The following is a 15,170-nucleotide window of genomic DNA, read 5'->3' on the forward strand; positions in this document are numbered from 1 at the left end:
ATTCCCTCCACTCAGGTTTTAGGTCTCATTAAGCTCTGTGCGTGAAGTCAGGTCCCTGCCCCCTGACTTTTATTGCTGGGAAATAGCTTTTGATCTGTGTGTTTTAGGAGGATGTATAGAAGAGAGGGCTACATATAAACAGGTACAATTTATGTAGGAGGATTTGTTTAATGTGTATCACTTGAGGCTTAGAGTATCAGCCTGTTGCCTCCACCAGTCTTAAGTCCTTTAGCCCAGGTTCACACAGGGGCGACTTGTCAGGCGACTTAGCCGCCTGACAAGTCGCGTCCCATTTTGTACTATAGAACCGTTCTAATAGGAGCGACGCAATTCGTTCCGACTTAGAAAAAGGTTCCTGTACTATTTTTGGGGCGACTTCAGGCAACTTGCATTGACTTCTATACAGAAGTCGTTTTGCAAGTCGCCACTGAAGTCGTGTGCAGGTCGCCTCTGTGAGTCGGCCTGCAAGTTGTGTTGCCCCTGTGTGAACCGGCAGTTAGAGCCCCTAAGTCTGCAAAGACTTTCACGATGCTTCTGATTTATGGAGATTGGAAACACCCTAACAAGACGTTTGCACCCCCTAAGCACTTATTAACCTTGTATCTGTTTGAAGAGGACTTTGTTAAACAGTGTTCTGCCCCAACTGTGGATCTGGCAGTGTCCTGCCTTAAAGCGGTAGTAAACCACACCAATTTTTTTTTTTTTTTTTTTAGACCCTGCAAAGTAAAGTCATAATGTGCTAGTTAAAAAAGAATTACCCTAAAACAAAGCCCTGCAGCACTGCACTGTCAGCGCAGACAGACACTTCCATCTTCACCCGGTCTTCCTTTTAGGTCTACGTCCTCCGCTGACTGGCCGTGCCGTGATGACGTCACGAACCACGGCACGGAGCTCTGAAAGGACGGCATGGGTATACTGTCCCTTCAGAGCTAATGTGCCGGTGACATCACTGGCTAAATGCAGTGTGAAAACCTGCACGGTTTAGGAGATATTCATAGTACCTAAAGGTAAGCCTTAACCACTTGCTTACAGGGCACTTAAACCCCCCTCCTATCCAGACCAATTTTCAGCTTTCGGCGCTGACGCACTTTGAATGACAATTGCGCGGTCATACAACACTGTACCCAAATGAAATTTTTATCATTTTTTCACCACAAATAGAGCTTTCTTTTGGTGGTATTTGATCACCTCTGCGGTTTTTACTTTTTATTAAAAAAATGTAAAAATCTGATTTTTTTTTTTAAAAAAAGTTTATTTTTTTATATTTTGTTATAAAAAATTTTAAACGGGTAATTTTTCTCCTTCATTGATGTACACTGATGAGGCGGCAGTGATGGGCACTGATGGGTGGCAGTGATGGGCACTGATGGGTGGCAGTGATGGGCAGCACTGGCAGATGGCACTGATTGGCACTACAGGTGGGCATTGATAGGTGGTACTTGTGGGCATTGAGAGGTGGCACTTGTGGGCACTGTTAGGTGGCACTGTGGGCACTGTTAGGTGGCACTTTTATTGGGCACTGATGAGGCAGATGTGCCTCTTCCACTTGGGGACCGATGTCCCTCACATCCGATCCGGTGATCGGCTTTTTTTTCTACTCGCGCTGTCATTGGCTGACAGCTGATCACATGGTAAGGGGCCGGGACCGGCCCCTTACACAGATCGGTGATCAGCCGAGTCTCAGTGACTCGGTGATCACAACGCGCCCGGCGCGCGCCCTGCAGGGCGCGCTCAGGGAGCGTGCACAGGGGAGGACGTCATATGACGGCCTCCCGGAAATGTAGGTCCGCGCTGTAGCCGTCATTCGGCTATAGCGCGGATGCCAGGTAGTTAAATTGGTCCCATGTCTTTCTGCTGTTTCGTTCCTCTGTTATCAGCATGATAACTTCTGACAAGCTCTCCGACAGGGGAGATAAAAGCAGCTGCAAATTTGTGTCGGAGAGGTTGCTATAAAAAGATTAGCAGAGATCTTGTCTATTCACAACACAGCTCTGCATGTTTCTTTCTTCCTCTGCCTATGTGGAGGGGGGTGGGGTGTGTCTTTCCTCCAATCAGCTGTCACATAGTGTATGCCAAGACTCCCCTCCCACTTCTGAAAGAGGAATTAAAAATTCTAACACGATGTTCACTTTCTAATGAATATAGCAAGCTAAAGACAGCAGATATGCATGTAAAACATATGTAGGGAGATTTGTTTCTCCCTTTGTAACATCTGAGGCGGTTCACTTTACTGGATATAGGAGAAGGTTTACATCCACTTTAATATAGGCTTATAGGTACAAGTTTACAGAAAGGGTTTGCTTCCACTTTAAAGCAACCATCATTCCAGTTAGAAGATACACCTTTCTTTAAGGACCCAACCCATAAGCAGATGAAGCACTCTCTATAGTTCTGTCCTTGTTGACTTGCCCTGTTCTTTTCCCTGTCTTAGCTGTGACTTTGCTTTGCCAAACTGATGGACTGGTCAAAAAAATATGTTGCCACTTCTGTAGTTGATCCCTTAAATAACATAATTTTTTGGAGAAAATGGTTATAGTTTTAAGCTGCAATTGTGATGGGCTGCTGGTTTCCTGTCTCATCTAATGCATACATTTTGTGTAAGTGCACCAGCCGGGAACACTTTGGCTAAACTTGGAGCCTGTGTTTAACCACTTAAAGCGGAGTTCCACCCTTTTTTTTAGTTTATTAAAAGTCAGCAGCTACAAAAAGCATAGCTGCTGACTTTTAATAAACCGACACTTACCTGCCCCACGGTCCAGCGATGTGGCCGCCCAGAGGCTAACTCCTCTCCCCCTCCTCGGCGCCATCATGGCAACTGTGGGCACCCAGACGTGACAGTTCCCGGGTTCGTGGCCAAGCGCACACTGCGCTCTCCTATTGGCCAGCCGATCTTCTGGGACCCGAGTTGTGTCCCAGAAGATTGCTGGCAGGGAGGGGCCGTCTAGGGCGAGAGGAGTCGCCTAGGCGGCCGAAGATAGGAAGCAGGAAGTGGGAAGTCCCACGAAAAAAATGGTACACACTCCGCTTTAAGGACCAAGCCTCTTTCTGAGATTTGGTGTTTACAAGTTAAAAACTTTTTTTTTTTGCTAGAAAATTACTTAGAACCCCCAAACATTATATATATTTTTTTTCTAATAACCTAGAGAATAAAATGATGGTCGTTGCAATACTTTAGCACACGGTATTCGCGCAGCGGTCTTACAAGCGCACTTTTTTTGGAAAAAATACACTTTGTTGCATTAAAATAATATAAGACAACAGTAATGTTAGCCCATTTTTTTTTTATATTGTGAAAGATAATGTTCCGCTGAGTAAATTGATACCCAACATGTCACGCTTCAAAATTGCGCCCGCTCGTGGAATGGCGACAAACTTTTACCTTTAAATATCTCCATAGGCGACATTTAAAAATCTCTACAGGTTACTAGTTTTAAGTTACAGGGGAGGTCTAGAGCTAGAATTATTGCTCTCGCTCTACCGATTGCGGTGATATCTCACATGTGTGGTTTGAACACCGTTTCATATGTGGGCGCTACTCGTGTATGCGTTCGCTTCTGCACACGAGCATGGCGGGACATGCTTTTACTTTTTATACTGTTCTTTTTTGTAAACATGCCTTATAATAGGAAAAAAGCATGACAGGAGGACCACTTAAATATGAGATCTGGGGTCAAAAAGATCTCAGATCTCATATTTACACTAAAATGAAATAAAAAATAAAAAATTTGTCGTTTGAAATAAAAAGCTATGATAAAGAGCTATGGGCAGAAGTGACATTTTGACGTCGCTTCCGCCCTGCAATGGTATGGAGACGGGTGCGGGCCATCCTCCCCTCACTCATCTCCATACCTAACAGGGAGAAGGATCTGATTGCCTCCGCCGCTGCCGGCGGCTCCAGTTAGCGGCGGAGGGCGGGCCCTCTCCCGCCGCCGATAAAAGTGATCTTGCGGCGAATCTCGGCGTATATCGTCGTGAGCCGGTCCGGAAGTGGTTAAGAAGTGTTTGCTTTACATGGCCTTCAAAGGACAACATTTTTTTAGATCTACTCTGGATATCATCAAGTCATCCCTTGTTAAAGATTAAGAAAAGTCTTTTTATTACTCTACTTTAGAGCGTGCAGGGGAAGCTATAGGGATGCCATAGGGATGTCCCCATGCGTCATAGGGGGGCGGGGCCACCCGGTGACATCGCTGGGTGGCCCCGCCCTCAGTTATAAAAGAACTGTCACCTGAGAGGACGGTCATTACGGCAGGTGCCTCCCATGGAGGCAGATCGCTGGCGGCGTGCGGGGTTTTTTTTTCTTTTTCGGCCCGTCGGCGGAGCAAGAGAAGTAGAAAACGACTACGTGGGACATTTTTATTTTTTTATTTTTTAATAAAGGACTTGTCCTTGGTCCCCAAGCCGTGTCTTGTCATTTTTACACTTGTTTTGTGAAATGGTAGGAGTACATTTGTCTCCCGTTACCGTTTCACAGGGGGGGGGGGGGGGCCGGGATCTGGGGGTCTCCTTGTTAAAGGGGGCTTCCAGATTCCGATAAGCCCCCCCGCCCGCAGACCCCCACAACCACTGGGCAAGGGTTGTGGGGATGAGGCACGGTGCTTTGGGGGGCTACCCCAAAGCACCCTCCTCATGTTGAGGGCATGTGGCCTGGTACGGTTCAGGAGGGGGAACTCTCTCGTCCCCCCCTCTTTTCCTGCGGTCTGCCAGATTGCGTGCTCAGATAAGGATCTGGTATGGATTTTTGGAGGGGGGCCCACGCCATTTTTTAAAAAATTTTGGCGCGGGGTTCCCCTTAAAATATGGATTTTGAGGGGGACCCCCACGCCATTTTTTTTTTTATTTTGCCGCGGGTTTACCCTTAATATCCATACCAGACCCAAAGGGCCTGGTAATGGACTGTGGGGGAATCCCATGCCGTTTTTATCAATGAACTTTTATGTGTATTGCCGGGATCGACAATTCATTAAAGCCGCGAGTACTTTTGAATAACTTTTTTTTCCTTTAGAAATGTCATTTTGCTGTCAGACTGTTCTAAACATGGGAAACATGCGCCACTTTACAGGCATACTATAGACACCCCCCAGGTACGAAATTTAAAGGAATATTTCACTTTTATTGTTTCACTTTAAGCATTATTAAAATCACTGCTCCCGAAAAAACTGCCGTTTTTAAAACTTTTTTTTGCATTGATACATCTCCCCTGGGGCAGGACCCAGGTCCCCAAACACTTTATATGACAATAACTTGCATATAAGCCTTTAAAATTAGCACTTTTGATTTCTCCCATAGACTTTTAAAGGGTGTTCTGCGGCTTTCGAATTTGCCGTGAACACCCCAAATTGTTCGCTATTCGGCGAACAGTCGAACACCCGATGTTTGAGTCGAACTTATGTTCGACTCGAACATCGGGCTCACCCCTACTAATCAGCTATTTCCACAGTTCTATTTTAACAGTGCAGAGCCGAGCTGTCAAAAAAAAAAAAAAAAGCCGACAAATGTTTATCAACATTCCTCAGCGCTGAGCGATAGAGAAGAGATACAAACATTTAGTTCTTTTAGAATTAGATCAAAGGGATGAACTTAGGTCTGTAAATGAGGTTAGTTTAACCACTTAAAGACTAAACCTTTTTCTGACACTTGTTGCTTACAAGTTAAAATCAGTATTTTTTTTACAACAAAATTACTTAGAACCCCCAAACATTATATATATATATATATATATATATATATATATATAAAATGTTTGGGGGTTCTAAGTAATTTTGTTGTAAAAAATATATATATATAAAAAAAAAATATATATATATATATATATATATATATGGGCTGGGATATTTTCTTAAAAAAAAAAAAAAAAATCTTTGATTCTCTTAAAAAAAACTCGATTCGCTATTCGAATCGATTTTTTTTATTTCTTTGGAATGAGCTTTTAGGCGAGGCCACGGCTTCGGCCTAGTCCGCGGCGTCCGGCGTTGCGGACTAGGCCGAAGCCGCGGTCTCACCTAAAAACTCCTTGCCTGCAGCTCTCCAGGCCCAGCGCGGTGTCAGCGCCGGTCCGGAGGCGCTGCGGGCATAAGTTTTCAGGCGAGGCGGCGGCTTCGGCCGAAGCCGTGGCCTCGCCTAAAACCTCATGCCCGCAGCGCCTCGGGACCGGCGCAGTGAAAAAAAAAAAATCCAAAAAAATCGATTTGCTTAAATTTTTAATCGATTTGACCTCTCAACTCAATTCAAGATTTAAATCGATTTTTTCCCCAGCCCTAATAAATATAAATATATATATATACACACACACACACACACACACACACACACACACACACAACCACACACACACGTTCTGGGGCTCAAAGTCTGTAAAACGTTTCCTTAGCATAAAAGGTATGTACACCCCCCCCCGTTAGCCTTTGCAGACACTTGGGCTGTTTGCATCTTGGATGCTTGGGCGAAGGAGGTTGATTTCCAGGGGGCTACACGCTACAGTTTCACTCCCTCCTCCCTTTTTCACCTCCAATCTGTGTCAGATTAGCAGATTTCCAGGTAGTCCTCTTGGGTCTTCTGGATCAAGGACAGTTTCTTGGGCATTGCCAAGTTCCCTGCAAATGCTGGGCATAAAAATGTGCCGTGAACTGAATAGATCAGTTCACATTTGTTGCTGGGGAGAAAGCCAGTGTGATGGTCTGAACACAATTTGCAGCATTCAATATGGCTATTAATTATTTTTCCTGGCAGCGTAGAAGTCCCATCTACCACCACAGCAGATGGCTTGTAGTTCTCAATAAACTAACCGGGTGCTGATCAGTGCCCTTGTAGCTCACTGACAATTCCTGCAGCTGAGTAACTGTCTGCCTATACGGAGGTATGGGCAGAGCACTGTCAACAGTATCTGCAGGAGCCCAACATTTTTACCTGCAAAATCATGTGCATGATTGTGCATGTAACACTATGTTACATACGCCTGACCCCTGCACACTATACATAACACAATTCTGATTGCCGCACTCTGTTCATTACAATCTCCTGAACTTTATATGATACACATTTCTGACCCCTGCATTCTCTACGCTACATGCTCCTGCACTCTGTACGTTACACACCTCTGACCCCTTAACTCTGTACGTTACACACTCCTGACCCCTGCACTCTGTACGTTACACATTCCTGACCCCTGCACTCTGTACTTTACACACTCCTGACCCCTGAACGTTACACACTCCTGACCCCTGCACTCTGTATGTTACACACTCCTGACCTCTGTACGTTACACACTCCTGACCCTTGCACTCTGTACATTACACACTCCTGACTCCTGCACATTACACACTCCTGACCCCTGCACATTACACACTCCTGACCCCTGCACATTACACACTCCTGACCCCTGCACTCTATACGTTACACACTCCCGACCCCTGCACTGTGTAAGTTACACACTCCCGACCCCTGCACTGTGTAAGTTACACACTCCCGACCCCTGCACTGTGTAAGTTACACACTCCCGACCCCTGCACTGTGTAAGTTACACACTCCCGACCCCTGCACCCTGTATGTGGGTATGACAATTGAGAATACATATCGGAGACGATTGGGCACACACATCACTGTGAACAGGGCACAATTTGACGACATGGCACTGGATGGCTTTGTTTAAGCACAGTTTGTAATCTGTCCCTGGCTTTAGATAAACAGTACTTTAAAGTGATAGTAACATTCATCCATGATTAATTCAGAAAGCGCACACTTTCTCACTCAGCAGGAACATTTCTTTTATCCAGCTACTGGTGGCAGCCTGACTTGTTAGCTGCCCTCCATCCACCTAACCCCAGATCAGTCCTCAGCCAGGTATGAACGATTTTACACTGACATCGGAAGCAAGCTAACTAGAGTTGTACATATTTAGCTCAGTGTTTGCAACCTAGAAAATGAACATATCAGGATAATACACTGACCCCCCACACAGCTAAAACGATGCTCCGAGCACAGGAATAAGACTGCATCCAACATAAAGTGAGCAGACAGGGGCCAGCGTGTAGCTGCTGTATAAAAGCCGGGAACACAGTGCTCGGTTACATCGCTGCGACAGAGATCGCACTAACCAATCACAGCTGTAATACATACCCCGTTAGGGAGATTTTTTATAATCAATCGTGACATCTTAATGGATATTGCTGAACACCCTAACTAGCTTCACGTTGCGTTTCTGGGCGCCGCCATCTTGGTGAGAATCACGTGACCGCCTGTGTGCGCGCGCAGCACTTGTGTTTGGCTCGAAGACAAAGCGGAGGTGATATGTGAAGCGATACCTGTGTTGTGTTAGAGGCTGGCCCTTCCAGTCCATCCCCACCCTCTCCATGACAAGTAATATAATGCCAGTTACTTCAGGAAGGGTATTCCTATGATATGACTCTAATTCCTCATATTTCCTAAATTTTTTTTAGTATTGATTTCAGGAAATAATGGTGACTATAGTAAATAGCGGTTGTTGTAGTAAATCAAGCCTGTGGGAAATTGATGGTAGTATCCTCTTTGAAAATCCCCAAGGTTTTGTGCTTCTATTTTTTTGGGGGGTGGGCGCACGCTCCTACTACCTGTCAGGGATCACTGGAAGTTCTTAGTCCCCCCAGAACCCTTTTGGACACATTACAGGTGCCAGAAGACCAGTAACAAGCGTGGCATGGCTTGTGCATGTGCAGTTGCAAGGAATCACAGCTGGCTGCCCGCAATAAACATTCCAGGGACCTGAAAAACCTTCGTGTGAGCACTGTTTTGGACCCCTGGACAGGTAAGTGTCCTTTTATTTAGCCTAGGTTCACACTGGTGCATGCAAAACGCTACATGTGATTCGCAAAGGAATCCCTGTGCACATCATTTGCGATGTCTGTATGGCGAGATTTAAGCCATACATTTTGCATGGCTCATATCACATCCGCACCAAAATGGTGCAGAACCCTTTTTTTTTCCCTTAGGTCTGAGCGCAGACTGATAACGTCACTCATAGGCTTACTATGGGTCATCTGTTGTCCGTTGCCCCTCCTCTACGCTGAAGCAGACAAGGGGACCCGATCATGTGACCAGATGGGAGCAGCCTCAGAATAGGTAAGTATAGACAGCTTTCCTTTCACACGGCAGATAAAATATGCTTAGAATGGGGGCGTGTCCTAGCCGCTGAGAGAGATGGCTGACTGATCTGACCGCTCTGCACTATTGTGGGTGATAACAGCGGCCAGGAGCAGAACATACTGCCGAAATCACCTCCATCTAGGAGGGGGAGACAGCGGGCACCTCATAGGCTATGTCCCACAAGAAAAACAGAAATACAGCGCCGCGCCGTCTCACACACTACTACGCTATGCAGACAGGGGAAGGAAGGAAAGATGGCGCTGAGGAGAATGGCCGTTCCTCCTCTCTGACACACACGCCAGAGGATCACACAGAGCGGGAGCTCCTTGATGCGATGGAGGAGACAGCACAGGATGCAGCTACCATCACCTCTGCTGACATAGGTAAGAGAATGGCTCTGTCACCAGCTCATTCACCTCATAAACCTCCTCAGACCAAGAAATATCACTGGGCAGCCTCCTCACAATCACAAGCTGACACTGCAGCAGTACGTACAAAGCCATTAGCTGCATTTCCTGCTCCAGCCTCAAAAACCTCACTGAAAGCAATGCTATTATCCTTGCAAATCGGTTTGCAACAAGAAATGCGTACTTCTATCTCTCACCTAACCAATCGCATTGACTCTATTGAGGATCGCACTGATATCTTAGACACGCAGATGAGAGAGGTGGTCAAAGCACATGATGAATTGCTGGACACACATGGGGAACAAACCGAAACGATCCACAAACTCCAACTTAAAGTGGCAGATCTCGAAGATCGCTCCCGCCGAAACAATATCAAATTTAGGGGTGTCCCTGAGGCGGTGAAGCAAAATGACCTGATTGCTTATTTACACCAACTTTTCCTCAAACTCATCCCAGACCTAATGCCAAGGGATATGCTACTCGACAGAGCACATCGGATTCCTAAACCGACCCACCTGCCCTGGTCAGAGTACACTTCTACCATATTAAAGAACGTCTGCTACGTGCAGCCAGATCAAACCGTTTGCTACCTCCCCCCTATGCCAACATTGCGCTCTACCAGGATATCTCTCCAGCAACATCTCAAAGAAGGAAAGAATTTGCACCCATAACTACAATCTTAAGGGAGCGTGAAATTCCGTATCGCTGGGGTTTTCCGACGAAACTTCTGGTAACCTACCAATCTCAACTATTGGTCATTACCTCCCCCAAAGATGGCCTCAAACAACTGCAAAATTGGGGTATGAACACCCAAACCCCCCAACAGGGGGCAGGAGACAACCTTACTCACAGTGCCGTTCGACACTCCCGCTCATAGGTGTTCAGTAACTATTTACTGCTGTAATTAATATTCTTCTCTTCTTCCATTGTTTATTGGCAGCAGGCCCTATAGGTGCCTAAGCAACATGTTATATATCACCCTCGGGTGCAGTTATTATATTGTATTACCGCGCATTTTTACCTGTTCACACGTACCCCGATATGTTGTGTGCTACGCACACCTTACTTTCTTTTACATATATTTTATTCTATTTCTGTTCCCTGAAATAGTTTGTTTCAAGTGTTTCTGAACCTTAACATAAGGCTATACAATTGATTTGTTAGTTTATACTTAAACTCATTTGACCCGCACCTTCTGACCTTTGGGGCCATAACTTTTCTTTTTTTTATCACAATGACGCTCCATATAACCTAAGAGATCAAGCCTATGGAAGGAAGCCCTGTCGCTGAAAGCAGATCTTTTATGTGTGCAGGAGACGCATTTTGCACAAGGGAAAGCCCCCTCCTGTACTTATCGCACATTTCCCCAATAATTCTTTGCTAATAATACTAAGAAAACGAGAGGGTTTATGATTGCTGTATGGGGATCCATATCCTTTCAGCTCCAGCACACAGAAAATGACCCTATGGGCCGATATCTCATTCTGTCCGCCCTCTTTGACAATGTGCACTATGTGATAGTTAATCTATATGCTCCTAACACACATCAGAAACAGTTTTACCGTATGATCCAAAACAAATTATCTCACTACCCCAAAGATAGAATAGTGCTCTGTGGTGACTTCAATGATATAGTAGGACCCGACTCTAGATTCCTCCTCCACCAGCAGAAAGTCACCGACAGCTCTTCACTCTTTCATGCTCCTAGAAGACTTCTATGATCCGTGGCGGTGCTTGCACGGCGCGGAAAGAGATTACTCCTTTTTTTTCTGCTGCCCAGGGGTCCTATTCTAGAATTGATCTGTTTCTGTTGCATAAAACCACTCTCCAGACAGTATCTCAAGCCAATATAGGTCTAATCACCTGGTCGGATCACGCGCTAGTATCCTTAACAATTTCTACTAACCCCAACAACTCAGAGAGGCACAACCTGGCGTATGAACACCTCTCTACTCTCACACCCATTGCATCAGAGACAGATCAAGTCAGAACTGGAGTCTTTTTTTTGCCTGAACGACGGATCTGTAACCAATGCCCCGCTACTGTGGAATGCCCACAAGGCGGTTGTTAGAGGGATTTTCATAAAGCTGGGCGCCCATGAGAAGAGAAAACGAGCAGAGAGGCTTACTTCCCTTACTGACCAAATTCACAAGGCTGAACAGAGCAATAAAACCCGACCTAATACAACTGATGCGGCCCTCCTTAGAGAGGACCTCCGTAACCACATGCACTCATCTTTTGATTACCACATTAAAAAATTACAGCTAAATTGATATGCTTATGGCAACAAACCTGGATCCCTACTGGCCAAACAGGTTAAAAAGAAAGCAGCCCTTTCTAAAATTCCCTACCTCCACACCCCACAGGGTCACAGAATCAGCAATCCCAAAGATATTGCGGACTGTTTTAGCGACTTCTACTCAAAATTATACAATCTGCGCACATCTAGCTCAGAGCCCAAACCAGAACCAGCCCAAATAGACACATTTTTGAAACCTCTACAACTCCCTGATCTGACTCTTGACCAACTACAAACAATCAATCAACCAGTCTCTGACACTGAAATTTTAAAAGCCATTCGATCGCTTCCACTACATAAAGCACCTGGACCCGATGGGTTCTGCAGCGAATACTTTGCCTCAAACCTTTGACCATTTTATTGTATCTGGAGAAATACCTGCAGAATCCCTGGAAGCGCTGATTGTCACTATCCCTAAATCAGACAAGCCATCAGATAACCCGGCCAATTACAGACCTATTTCGTTACTAAACACAGACATTACACTATATTCCAAAATTCTAGCTTCCCGCATATCTCCCTATATCCCCACATTAATACATCCAGATCAAGTCGGATTTGTCCCGCACAGACAAGCGTCTGATGTAACCAGAAGTTTCATTGATATTATTCAGTGGGCCGAACATCATCACACGCCTTCTCTGCTCCTCTCGTTGGATGCAGAGAAGGCGTTTGATAGGGTGCATTGGACCTATCTAAAAGCAGTTTTGCAAAAATTTGGTCTTACAGGTCACATGTCCGCGGCTATTCTAGCCCTATACTCATCTCCATCTGCCAGAGTCCTGACCACCGGTATGGTCTCTAAACCTTTTTACATTTCCAATGGTACGAGGCAGGGCTGCCCTTTATCGCCTCTTATCTTTGCTCTAATAATGGAACCATTGGCCGAAGCAATCAGAAGCCACCCACAGATTACAGGCTTACAGATAGGTGAAACGGCCCACAAAATAGGGCTTTATGCAGACGACATAATAGTTGTCATGACTAATCCAGAAAAATCCCTTCCTGTCCTTCATGACCTACTTCTTCTCTTTGGACAACTATCACTTTATAAAATTAACTGTACCAAATCTACTATGCTTGGTGTAGGCCTTAGCAGCTCTCTGAAACAATCTCTATCATGCTCACCCCCCTTCCCATGGGCCCCAGCTGCATCTATTACTTACTTAGGCGTTAAATTAACTGTTCCATCCACAGGTACGCTACGCCTTAATCTTGAATGTTTACTTCAGAAATTAAACAACCTATGCTCTGACCTATGCAAGCTGAGATCGTCCTGGGCTGGTAAGATCACCCTTACCAAGATGTTTTTGATGCCACACATATTATCTTTTTCGGACACTTCCGCTCGCCTTCCTCTCATCGCAACTTACCTCAATACAACAAATTCTCAACAACTTCATCTGGGGCAATAAACACCCTAGAGTACGGGCCTCCACTCTCTGCACAGCTAAAACACAGGCGGGTCTAGGAGCACCAGATGTCCAAACTTACTATAAAGCTATACTCCTCAACCAAGCCAAACAATGGTGGACATCCTTGTCTACAGCATCATGGGTGCAAATTGAAGACACAGCCCTTCGGGCTAAAGGCTCACAACATCTTGCTGCACTTCTATTATATCACAGACCGCAACACTCTTTCCTCAACACAGTCAATGCAACTATTAAAGTATGGGAATCCACAATACAACAAACCAAGGGCCTGCCTCATGAAGCTTTAAGCCACATCCCAATCTCAGCCCTTGAATTTATCTGCCCAAATCTTACCCTCTCAACCTGGCTCTCAGCAGGACTATGCAAAATAGGAGACCTTTATAAAGAGAAAACCCTGCAATCCTTTCAAGAACTGCTTACTAAATTCTCTATCCGGCAGCAGGACTTACAAATATTTACAAATACGCCACGCACTTCAAGAGGTACGGTGGTCGGAATCCAACCAGATTGTAGGGATACTACAATTTTATGAACAACCTAATCCCTCTCATAAGGGGATCTCACATCTATATAAACTCCTAAACTCCCCTCCGACTATGCAAAAACTCCCAGGGATGTATAAATGGGAAAGAGCTTTCAACTTCTCCGCTCCCTCTAAAATATGGCAGCATGCAGCCTGCGCCACCCTACGGTTTTCCAGATGCCTTTCCCATTGGAAACAACTCAGAAATTGCTACATTTCTGGTACTACACTCCAGAAAAATTGTGTAAAATTTTCCCGTCTTCCCCCTCCACCTGCTGGAGGGCTTGTGGAAACCCAGGATCCTCTGCGCACATATGGTGGACTTGTCCTGCAATCTCCAGATTCTGGAAGGACGTACAAACTTTGCTTGGAGCAATCACTGGAGTAACTTGTAGGTTCATACCACAACTGGCCCTGTTGGGCGTAGGACTCGAGGACTAGCCACATCAACTCCACTCAATTGTCACTCACATTCTTATTGCGGCCCGGCTTTCCATTGCCCGAAAGTGGAAATCTGCCACCCCTCCGACCATAACCCAGCTGATCACAATACTAAACCAGCACTTCCACCTGGAATACATGTTTGCCAAGGCACATCTCACCATCTCCAAGTTCCTCCATCAATGGGCGACCTGGATAGCCGATACAAGAAGCACCCCACTCATTTAAAGAAAAGTTATATCCTTCGCAACTGACCTATGCAATTACAGTACTACATGATGCTCCCCCATCCCCAGCACTGAGAAATTCGAGAGCATTACTCGACAGCCTACCTATTATCTGTTATTTGTTCCTTGTTCTGTATAGCCTATGGTCATTTAGCCACGACCGCCTGTTGCAAATATCTTGCATCTTTCTGCATTTACTAACTCTAACGCACTATATTTACGTCTTGATTACAACCCTTGTAACCTTTCTGTTACCAATGTATACTTCTGAAAATGTTGTTTCTATACCTGTAAACTGTAAAATCTTAAAAAACATCATAAGTTAAAAAAAAAAATATGCTTAGAATGGGGGTGGAAGCAGATTTAGGAATAGTTAGTATTTGACTAAACTTCCACTTTAATCTCATACCTCTTTCTAATATCTTGTAGCGCTAGCCGAGAAGAAACTGCCTGGGCTGTCTCTCCCTGTAGATTGCCCCGCAGCCAGGCACACTATCACAGTCACTCTTTGGCTTAAAGCGGAGTTCCAACAAAAAAAACAAAAAAGCATTTAAAGTCAGCAGCTACAAATACTGCAGCTGCTGACTTTTAATAATCAGATACTTACCTGTCCCAGGGTCCAGCGATGCGGGGGAACGAAGCCCCGCTCATCTTCCCCTCCTCTCTGCGGCACCAGCATTGTCACTGTGGACGCCCAGCTGTGGCTTCACAACCGGGCAC

At 45.4% G+C, this 15,170-nt stretch overlaps 1 protein-coding gene across 1 annotated transcript in view; it reads right to left on the reverse strand.

Annotated features, from left to right (window-relative positions):
- RBM19 (RNA binding motif protein 19) overlaps positions 1 to 8,251 on the reverse strand; it is a 135,105-nt gene extending 126,854 nt beyond the window's left edge. The window contains exon 1 of the mRNA XM_073630304.1: positions 8,116 to 8,251. Coding sequence (XP_073486405.1) covers positions 8,116 to 8,151 — 36 coding nt within the window. The 5' untranslated portion in view covers positions 8,152 to 8,251. The remainder of the gene's footprint in view (positions 1 to 8,115) is intronic.
- Between the last annotated feature and the right edge of the window lie 6,919 nt (positions 8,252 to 15,170).

This window comes from Aquarana catesbeiana, linkage group LG01 (assembly GCF_042186555.1).
Source record: "Aquarana catesbeiana isolate 2022-GZ linkage group LG01, ASM4218655v1, whole genome shotgun sequence".
NCBI lineage: Eukaryota > Metazoa > Chordata > Amphibia > Anura > Ranidae > Aquarana > Aquarana catesbeiana.